Source organism: Vicugna pacos, chromosome 9 (assembly GCF_048564905.1).
Source record: "Vicugna pacos chromosome 9, VicPac4, whole genome shotgun sequence".
In the NCBI taxonomy this organism is placed as follows: domain Eukaryota; kingdom Metazoa; phylum Chordata; class Mammalia; order Artiodactyla; family Camelidae; genus Vicugna; species Vicugna pacos.
Window position 1 is genome coordinate 15,277,520 of NC_132995.1, and position 10,507 is coordinate 15,288,026.

Here is a 10,507-nt window from a genome sequence, read left to right on the forward strand (position 1 = left end):
GGGAGCCGAGGGCTGGGTCGGCCACGCGCGGGGCACCACGGGAGTGGGAGTCCGAGGCCGGCCGGCCGGCCGTCACCCTGAGACCGCACCTGAAGAGCACAGACCCCGCGTCGCGGGAGGAGAGGGTGAGGCGCAAGGGCCTTCGGGGAATGTAGTCCGAGTGCTTCGCTCCTTCCGCTGGGAGCTAGGGCCGCGAGAGCTGGGACTATGGAGTCCTGACCAGACCCAGAAAGCCATCTCTCGGGCCGCCGGGAAGTGTAGTTCTCGCCCCAGACTCCTCCCATTGCTCTTGTCGAGGCCCGCGGCCCGCATGAACTACCACTACCAGAGTGCAGTGGGCTTCGGGCCCTGGGGACCCCCAGAGACACTGGGAAATGAAGTTCGCAACTGCAGGAGGCGTGTGCTGGGGAAGGGGTGGCGGCAAAGGGCTAGTCTCAGTTCGGGGCTCGACCCGACAGGCGTTCCGTACAGCGTGGAGGGAAGGTGCCAGAGAGGCCGCGCGCGGGCCTTTCGACCCTTGTGCTCAAGGAGAGGCGGTGGGTGGCCGAAAGTAGGGCGGAGCAAGCATTCCTCTCGAGCCCCAGGACGGGGGTCCAGACTCCGACTCCGCGTTCCGTTGCTTGCTGTGGAAGGGACGAGTAACTTGGGTTCTGACAGCTTACCCCTACAGGACTTGCTGCTACGTCGGCCTAGACGCCAAGCCCTCGCGGCCCGCTGCCTCCGGGGGAGGACAGGGAGCTCTGGGAGATGGACAAGGTGGCCGCCGCGCTGAACAGCGGACCCACTGCCACCAGGGGCCGCTACAGGACTAGGGTCAAGGCTGCCCCACGCGCGCAGACCAAAGTCTGGACTCAGAATTCTGATCCTGAGAGGAGGGCACAGAAAACTCTTTATTTTGGTGATGAAACTGCCAGGCCCCGCACAGTTAGCCTTCACTCGTGCAAACTTCACTGCCCTAACCCCACACGGACTCGTTGGTCCAGGCTTCTGCGGCCTGCGGTTATCTAGGAGAGGACTCTAGGCGACCTTCTTGGCGGCACTTCTTGGAGCTGAGTTTGCTAGGCTGCTGGAGCCGCAGTGCGGGGGTCAGAACCCGCGGTGTGGGCCCGCTGGCCCGTCGTTCATTCTTTAACTGGGCCCTTGGCTGAAGCCAAAGAAGCTGCTGACACCCTATCAGGTGGTGGAGGAAGAGGGCCTACAGGGAGAGGTCGAGACTCGAGATGGCCTCGAGGAGGAAGAGGAGGAGTAGAGGAAGGTGGAGCGAATGGTCCATCCTGGCGGGAGCTGGCTGGGCGAGTGGCCACGCATGTGCGTCTGCATGGAGGCCAGGCTCGGGCAGCCGGCCTGGCACAGAGGGCAGCGGTAGGGTGCGGCCCCGTGCGTCCGCAGGTGCTTGGTCATGGCCGAGAAGTCCCGGGAGCGCTGAGGACAGAGGCTACAGGAGAAGGGCTTCTCTCCTAGGGCAGGTGAAGAGTAAGGCCCGTGAAGGAAAGAAGAAGGGGGCAAAGGCTGGCCTAGGGGTAGGTTGGGGCTACTTGGCAAGGGAGTTGCACGGGAGCAAGGCACGCAGAGAGGGACTTAGGAGTGGGTCCACTGGAGTGAGGAAGGAGACACAATTCAAATGGGCAGGGCGCCCATACCTGTGTGGACACGGTAGTGCGTCTCCATCTGATGTTTGAGTGAAAATCTCTTCCCACAAACAGAACAAGAATAGGGCCGAGACCTAGCAGGAGGGGGCGGGGGAGGGTGTCGGCGAGATGGGTGGCCTGCTGTGCCCACATGACCCACACAGGTTGCAAGTTTACCTGTAGGGACAAAAGGGAAAGGAGGGCCGTGCTGGGAATCCAAGAGCCAGATTACTGGAACACCCAGGCAAGACCTCAGGGGCTACAGTGGGGCTGAGGCAAAAGTGCCCTCACCCTACTCACTTGTGTGCCTCTGATCAGACTCTTCCATCTCCCCAGGGCTGAGCTGTGTGGGGCCCTGGGGGAGGGAACCTGGAGGGAGCAGAGTGAAGTAGGGGCCCTCCTCAGGCTGGACTCCTGGGCACTAGCCCCAGGCCTCCCCCCCCCTCCCCCGGCCAAGAGACCATGTTACAGAGTGCATGCAGGGCAGTGAGGGGCTTACCTGGGGTGGGGCAGGAGGAGGCCAACTGGTTCTGGCTCCAGAGGCCTTTGTGGAGGTTTAGGGACAATGGGATCCTGGGGGTGGGATGGGGAAGAGTTATAGCCTTGACAACACCTGGGATCCTGGCCCATCCCTTTCTGGGAAGGGTGGTGTCATGAGTCCTCACGGGCTGGGCTTTAGCTTTCCCTGTGGTGGGAACTTCTTGTCCCACCTCAGGAAATGTACAGTAGAGATAAGCGATGTGATACCCTTCCGCCCAGCCCATCACTGCTGCCTCTCCTGAGCCACTCCCTCCCAGCCAGAGGTCTTCCTTGAACTCACCTCTGTTCCTGAGGCCAGACCTCCTGCCAGGCTCCCGTGATGGGGGTGCTATGGGAGAAGGGAGTGCCATATCTGGGTGGCAACAGCAGGATGCTCCACAGGGCAGGCTGGCCCTCCCCTGACCAAGGGGCCTCAGCCCACCAGGGCCTAGGGGTGAGGCCGGTTTGGAGGGAACCTGGTGGGGGAAGGGGGCCAGGGAACTCCCGCAGGCTTTCCTCAGAGCCCCCTGGACTGTCCCTCACCCACGTGATCACTTCTTGCTTCCCACCTACTCCCCCATGGCTAATGGGGGATTGGTCGAATTTCTCCTCTGATCTCATCTGCTCCCCTTGACCCTCCCACATTGCCTCTGCCATTTCAGGGCTCTCTCCTGGTGGCCTGTGCTCATGCAGTGTCTCCTGTTCTTTCCTGCCAGCTCTAACAAACTTCTCTGGTCTCTGCTTCTCTCCAAGGTCCCCCAGTCCTCTCTTAGAATCCTTTGTGGGCTTCTCTGGCTCCTCCTGTTGTTCCTTCAGCCCTGGGCCCAGCTCTTCTCTAGCCATGTCCCTTCGAGCCCTTCTGCATGCCTCTTCCAGAGACTGCACCCCCAACACTCTGGCTGCCTCCTCAAGGGGCCCCAGTTCCCCAGGTGGCAGCTCTAGACTTTCCCCATAAACAAAGTGCAGGAGTTGGGCAAAGGTGGAAGGGCTGATGCCTTTCACCAGAGCCCAGCGGCCCCTGTGGCCCAACTGTTGGCTCACACCTGCCAGCACCAGGCTGTGTGCAGAGAACTCCTGGCTCCCCACGGTGATCAGGGTATCACATAGTGCTGGCCGGATCCTGGCTGCTAGCCGTACCAGCCGATCAGAGCCATAAGGACTGGGCAGTCTTGTCAGGGACAGGGGCATTGTGCCTTTCCTGGGTACCAATCTCAGAAATTCTGAGGGAAAGGCCACAGTGTGGGGTCCATGGTGGAAAGGGGAGGGAGGAGCAGCATATTCTCAAGCCTGTGGAAGTGAGGGGAGAAAGAGTGAGTTGATGGTTCTGGATCAGAGCCCTCTGTCCTGAATGGAGCAAATAAACTAACCCAAGAGAAGACCTGAGCTTATCCAGAATCATAACAGGGGTCGGGGATGGTGGGAGAATGGAAATTAGACCAAATTCAGGACTTAAAGAGCAAGAACCAGACAATTAAGAACTCTTATCAATTGGTGGGTTTAAGACTAATATAAATGTGTCCTGCCAGTTGGCAATGTCTGACTTAAAGGATAGCAGACACTGATACTGTTGCTTCTCCAGGATCCTCTGCAGGGAAAGACCTCTGAGCAGGCCAGGCTGTCCTCATTCCAGACAAAAAGGTCACAAAACCCAGTCATCCCTGGGAATTAGGGATGGAGCAAGACACAGCTTCACAGGCGAGTTTAGAAAACTAGTGTGTCCTCCCCCTGCAATCCCGTCATGTGGAGCTGAAGGTCCTGAGAGGAAGAAACGGCAGCAAAACAGGGGTTGTAGCTGCAGGAGGGCAGTCTCTAAGGCATCAATCGTCTCCCTGAGGCCGAAACTTCTAGAACGCATCTTCAGAGAAGGAACTGGAAGAGACCAAAGACTCCCATGCAGTGAGTTAAGAGAGCAGGTCAGAAGCCACAGGAGAGAAGGCTCCCCACCCAAGGATGGAGAGACTTTGGAGAAGGCTTTGACCCCTGAGGAAGTGGGAGAATGGAAAAGAGGAACTATAGAGGAAGAGGCTATTTCCTCTCAAGATTAGGATAAGGAGATGGTTCAATTTTGTTTTTCATAAGCCAAAAGTGAAGACTAGAAAGACAGAACCCAACAACGCAGAAGTTTATCACACATCAAAACCACCACATTGGCTTTTAAGAAGAGAACTGGGGAACCCAGATACAGAGACAGACCCAAGTGTCCCAGAGCCCGGCAGGCACATTCCTGGGTGTGGGCTCATGGCGAGTATGGACCCTGGAGGAAGTAGGATTACTACTTGGACACCTCAGGGAGAGGGCTGCAGGTTGGCAGGAAGTGGACAGAAAGAGGGGTGTAATGGGAGGAAAGTCTCAGGTGGGGAGAAGCAACCACTCACCGATTGTAGCTTCCTCCTGGACACCGCATGCTCTGAACTGCTGTTGGGGCTCCTGGGGCCCCCCAGGGGCTAGCCCCGCCCCTGACCTCACAGTCTTCCATTGGGTGTCCCAAGTATCAGTCTGCCACACTCCCCCGAGGGGTGTGGTTTTATACCCCTGGCTCTGTTTCACCCCTCCAGGAGAGACCACTCCTCTACTTCCAGAACCCAGGCATTCTGCCTCCTAACCTCCTGTCTCATTTCACTTGTGAACTGTTAGAGGCAAAGAAGTGTATCTGAAGCAACAAAAACTTTGGAATAACCAGACCTGCATTTGAGTCTCATCTCTGCCATTTACTAGTGAAGTCACCTTGGGCAAGTCACCTCTCTGATCCTCAGTTACCTCAGCCATGAAATAGGGATAACCTCTGCTTACCTCATTTGGAGGAAGGGTGAAGATGAAATGACATGATGAATGTGAAAGTGGTTTCTCGGTACATGGCATCATTCAAATAGTTTAGTTCTGTTTCTTAGAGGTGTCAGTAGAGCTCTGACAAAAAAAGAAATCGAGTCTCTCAGAAGCAAAAAGGACTGAAACATCTGGGTTCCCGGGAGAGAGTGAAGGAGGGCCAAAAGCATGCCTGCTCCTTCCTCTCCCTGCTCAGTACTAGGAAGCCTGCACTGCTCTGTGGGAATGACCCCTGTCATCTGGGGCACCAGTGGGGACTGGGTGTGTGACTCAGATCCTCCCTCAGGCTCTGAAGGGGGCAACCCCAGGAAGGGCCTGCGGTGGTCTTCGAAGAGAAAAACTCCTTTTCTAAGGTTGATGACAAATGACATTTCTCTGAAATTAGGACTCCGGGGTTTCTTTCACTTCCTGCCTAGGGGGTGAAGCTCCTCAGAGATTTCCCCTCTTTTCACACTTTAGCACTCCTTAACCTGGGGAAGAGGGGAGGGCTGAGAGACTCAAATTTCTTTTTTTCTGTTTCTTGCTATTTCATTATTCCTCATCCTATGGCAAATTTTTCATGATAAAGAACAAGTGTCAATAAATTGATTATGATAGTGCCTGGCATATCACATATGCCTGATAAGTAACTGGGAGATGAACAAGTCAAGCACTGGCAGGCTGCTCCAGTGACAAGACAAGACACATTCTGGTTCCCCAAGGCTTCTAGTCCCCTCCTAGACTCAAATACTCAAATGTCTCTAAACTCCTGTTTCACCTTTTGGGTCCAGGACCCCACAGTGTTCAGACCAGCCTTCTCTCTCTCCAGACCTAACATACCTTTCCTCTACCTCATTCTAGCTTGGGTGCAAGCAGATGTTAATCCTTCCTAGATCAGACTGGGTGTGCCAATGGGTGGGGCTGGTGGAGGGGCAATAATAGTGTGGGGAGAGGGGAAGATGAGTCAGAGTGAAAGGGAAAATGCAAATGGGCAGGCTGTATTCATTTGCTACTCTGATCGTTAAATATTTTCCATTTCTGAGCTTTCTAACTCCTCACACCACCACACCCAGGGACTCATTAGCTACCCATATAAGACACTTGACTTGGACACAGAAGAGCTCCAATCCCTGACTCCTGCGTATACAGAGGGAAACATCCTTCCTCCAACACAGAAATCCACCCTCCCTGAGCATATGGAACAAGTAGGGGAAGACACAAGGGAGAAACCCCATGTGGGTATAGGGGTCTGGAAGACTATTACGTCATCACCCACTGCAGTGTGGTCCCTCACACCTCCCAGGCCTACATCGTGCGTCCATGACTCAGGTCGCCCACTGGAGGTTTGCCCATTGCTGATCAAAAGAGTTGGAGGCTGTGCTCAAAGGGCAGCATCCTCTTATCCAAATGCAGTTGACAAGGAGTGTCAGCGGGCTTTCAGGAAACCTAAAAGGGAGTAGAAGGGGCAAGGGGACTCCCCGTTCAGTGAACGAAAGCCCCCAAGAATGGGAAACCCCATCTTTCCTCCCGCTTGGTGTCTACCCCTACCTAAGGATATCCCTTTAGAGACCGCCTCCTTAGAGGTATCTCTAGGGCCTTCTGCACGTTAGCCCTTCTTCCTACATTCTTGACTGCACAGCCCAAACCATCTGGCACTGAGCAGTGACAGCAGAAGCAGAAACAAATAGCACTTTGACTTGGAAGGACAGGGACACTGTTGACTGTTTCCATTCTTGAAAGGGCTCTCCTCCCCAGTCTCAGAAGCCTTGCCCGCCTTCTTCCCAGGCTGATTCAGTAGGAATTGCCTGTAGTTGTCTCCCAGGTGTGGGGCCAGGAAAGCACAGATTATGAGGACACAAGCCTGCATTCTGGGAGAGGGTAGAGTGGGTAGGAGAGATAAGGTGGGATATAATTGGAAGAGAAATATATGGGAAAGTGAGGTGTGATTTTTGCCTCAGTCCTTTCTAATTCTCGTATTACTTAATAACATTTGAAATCTGATTTTTTTATTCTTACTAATGGACTTGACCTGCCTTCAGGCACAACCCAGCTTGATGTAAAAATGTCAACACAGCAATATAAGTATAGATTCTCTTTAAATATTATAATTAAAACTAAATCATCAGAATATGCCAGTTAGAGGGATGCTTGTTTTACAAAAAAATTCTCCCTTTATCTCATGTATAAATATTGAGTAACCCCAAATATTGAGTACCCCAAAGCCAAGCTAAACAAGATTCAATTTAGAAAAGTTCTATGAACTCTCCACTCTTCCAGAACACACATCGCTTTCTGCAAACTAGTTAAATTCTCCACAGCATTTTATATAGATTAAGAGCAATTATCCAAATTTTATATGAACTTTCAAATAGTCACTCTTTTTAGTTAAGTACATCCAACACATGCCAGAGAAGAGACAACACAGGGTGAATTAGTTTCTTTCTGAAACATAATTTAAGTCTGTGTTCTACGCAACACAAGATCCAGATATAGTAATAGGCAGGTGAGCTGAATCTATGTCACAAACACCCTATCAGCACACCTTTTGTGGATTAAATGGCAAAAGGACCAGACTAGAATTAAAAACAACCGAGGTTCCACTGCATCCTCGCAGTGGATGGACTTTTTCTACAGTCCTAATATGGGGCTAACTCTTATGAGACCCTCAGCTTCCTTACAGGGACTGTTTTCAAGGCCAGTATTGAGTATCAGCATTGCCTCAAGCTCAGGCAGAGGGCCTCACTCTGACCTCCTCTAGTTGTGTCCCTCCCTGTGGACTGAAGAGTGCATGGGTATCTAGGAAGTGCCCACCTGGACACTGCCCCTCAATTCTAGACCATGCTCTGGAAACTCAGAACCCTGGACCTCCTGGCCCAAATGGCCCACTTCCAAGGCTTACATGTTCCTCGGCCCCAGGTCTATACCCTTCAGAGTGGACTGTGTGACTGATATATTTGTGTGGCCCTGATTGTGTGGAAGGGACACGTAGACTGAGCTTGGACATGCAGGCTAGTATACGAGACACCTTGAAGTGTGTGCCAACACCAGGTATGGGGTAAAAGGGGAAATCTCTGCTTCTAGTCTTGCCTAAGCCCCATAAATAATATGGGAGCCTGATTTATTCCAGTGGTTCTTAACCTCTCAGAAGGTCACTAGCCCTTTAAAAATTGTAAGTCATGAAATCAGCTCTTTACATCAGAAAATTGTAGATTCTCATACTGTTTTGCTTATGAGTGAGAAGAGAGTTGCAGACTGCTCTGAAGCTCGTCCTTGGACAAGTTATACACTCCTTCTCACTTAGCCTTGTGGCTGCTTTTGTCCCCTCTCCTGCCAGACAACATGCATACAGTTTTTCTTAGTATTTCCAGGAGCCCATAGACCCTTGTAATCCATTCGTAGACCATCCCTTCGCCCCCTCACCCTTGGTTTAAGAACTCTGGGTGTACATGAAATCACCCTGAAAGCTTTAATACCATGCAGAGCTTGAACAGCTGAGTGAAACTGGTATCAACATCCTGCCCCATAAGTATAAAAAGATCTTCAGTAATGACAACCTGGGTCATTTCCTAAAGAGCAGGATATCTCACACGTCTCTTCTGGGCTCTAGTACAGCATCCACCTTACCCATGCCCCTGCCCCATGCTTAGAGCCTGGTATCTCCTGGGCATGACTAGAAAGGGTTTAGGGAAGAAGTGGGGACAGGGACTAAAAGGCCCCAGACACAATTCAGTCCTGGTTCTGTCCAGAGCCACCACAAAGCAATAATACTTCATGGAGGGCAAATAATCTGCTGGGATTTGGAACCTCCAGAAGACCATGAGCCTAATCTCCTGGCCACATTGCCCAGCCTGGACCCAGTACTGGAAAATCTGCCAAGAGCACATCAACTCAGAATCCAAAGACCCCCCCGAGCCTTGCAGCCACATATTCCCAGCACAGCCTGGATGCAGTTTCTCTTTACAACTCCACATTGTGCTTTTGACCTCATTAACACTTACTCTCAGCCTGGGCTGGATCCAAAGATCCCAGAAAACTTCTCAAGTGCACACTAGTTTCATTTCTTGGCCAACAACTCGTAATAACCTCTGGAGAGTCACAGACCTCTCCTAGTCACCAGATCTGGGCTCAGTCCAATTTCTCACAGTTCAGAGGCCATACCTCATGGCCAATGACCCCACACAGAGCTCCAAGGGCCTCCCAATGCCCCACAACACATTTCCAAACCAGGCTGCCTTAGGGACCATGGACCAACTCACATGAGACTAGCCTGGCCTCTGCCCAGCTGGGCCCAAAGTTGCTCAAGAGGCCCCATTTCCAGCCTCTGTAGGGCAGAGGGTGTCCGCAGAGCCTAAAGCTCTTCCTGACCCTCACGGCGACCACTCAGTTCCCCATATGCCATCTTTGCCTGGGCCAGGCCCAAGCCCAAAGAAAAGTAAGAAAATCCATGGCACTCACCGACTCAGGCCTTGTTCCTCTCCCCACTCAGCACCACATACACTCAGGGCGGCCCAAGCCCGAGTGGCCGTTAGAAAGTGGGGAGCAGCTCGAGGCTTGGAAAGCGACGCCCGACCGCGTGCACAGTTCGCCGGTTGCGCCTGGATCCCGAGGCAGACGCTGATTGGCTGCAGCGCTGGCCACACCCTCTGTGGGGTTCCCGCCTGCTGAGCGTCCTCAACAGCCTGGGAGGCACCGAGGACAGCTCCACTTCCTCACTCCTGCCTCGTGCCCTCTGCTGATTGGCTCCGGAGCTCGTGCCCACCTGGCTGGCGCTGTGGAGGGACAGGACCTTAAGTCTGATTGGTCCGTGGACTTAAGCTTCAGGCCTCTAACGCTGAGATCTCATCTGACACTCCGCTCTCAATGCTGACTGGCTGCGGAGTTGCTCTGTCCTACTCTCTCTTTGAAGAGACTGGGTGCTGAACCCCCTCGCCCACCTAAATAGCCTTGGAATCTCCCTCCGCAAGTGCTCAGGCATACCACCACTTTCTTGCGTCTGTCTTTACACCCTGAGTAGCTCTCTTTGCAACCCCCTTCCCCTTTGTCTGAACCCCTTACAATCGGTGAAGAAGAGTTTGTGATTGGATGGGAGGCCCTGAAGAGCCAGCCAGGCTTTGGGTGCCTGTGGCCAGCTCCCCTTTGCCGCATCTTGTCCTGCCCTACCACTGGACTGGCACCCTGCCTCACCCGGAAATATACGGGGACAGAAAAGACTCAAGAAGTGGCAGTGCCTTGACCCCCTCACTGGCCTAGATGCCCGCATTTCAAATACTCATTAATGCCTTGACTGACAGCTGAGCCAGGATTAGCTACGTACTTCATGTACCGGCCCCCACCGTAAAGAGAATGGCCCATGGCATTGCCTTGCCTTTAATTGGCCAGGGGTTAAAGCCTGGCCGGTGGGCTTTCTGACGAGGCAAGTCTTGGCGCTGACGCACCGCGCCAATCTCTCACTGGCGACCGACTCTCTTCTCGCCAGCCCCGCTGCGGTTGCACCGTTGATTGGCTGGCCCAACTTTCTGGCTTAGCCTGGACACAGCCAATGAGGAGAGAAGGCGCTT

At 53.4% G+C, this 10,507-nt stretch overlaps 1 protein-coding gene across 3 annotated transcripts; it reads right to left on the reverse strand.

Moving 5' to 3' along the window:
- Positions 1-857: 857 nt before the first annotated feature.
- On the reverse strand, positions 858-10,431 carry ZBTB32 (zinc finger and BTB domain containing 32). 3 transcript variants are annotated; one of them, XM_015250217.3, is made up of 8 exons: positions 10,315-10,431; positions 9,405-9,718; positions 4,938-5,051; positions 2,449-3,434; positions 2,128-2,201; positions 1,929-1,997; positions 1,641-1,805; positions 858-1,457 (listed from the first exon to the last, which is right to left on the reverse strand). In XM_015250217.3, the coding sequence occupies exons 4-8, from the start codon at positions 3,333-3,335 to the stop codon at positions 1,174-1,176; spliced, it is 1,479 nt and encodes a 492-aa protein (XP_015105703.1). In that variant the 5' UTR covers positions 3,336-3,434; positions 4,938-5,051; positions 9,405-9,718; positions 10,315-10,431; the 3' UTR covers positions 858-1,173. The 3 variants fall into 3 exon arrangements, with proteins under 3 accessions (XP_015105703.1, XP_015105707.1, XP_072823300.1); XM_015250221.3 differs by lacking the exon at positions 10,315-10,431 and having other exon boundaries at positions 2,449-2,496; positions 9,405-9,697; XM_072967199.1 differs by lacking the exons at positions 2,128-2,201; positions 10,315-10,431 and having other exon boundaries at positions 2,449-2,496; positions 9,405-9,699.
- Positions 10,432-10,507: the final 76 nt, after the last annotated feature.

Bases quoted from the DNA above. Each gene is read 5' to 3' on its own strand.
- ZBTB32 (XM_015250217.3), bottom strand. From the start codon at position 3,335: ATGCCCCTGTCCCTGACAAGACTGCCCAGTCCTTATGGCTCTGATCGG. The intron at 2,202-2,448 runs GTGAGTTCAAGG...TCCCACCCCCAG, and splicing joins GTCTGGCCTCAGGAACAGAG to GATCCCATTGTCCCTAAACC. The intron at 1,458-1,640 runs GTATGGGCGCCC...CACCTGCCCTAG, and splicing joins GCACTACCGTGTCCACACAG to GAGAGAAGCCCTTCTCCTGT.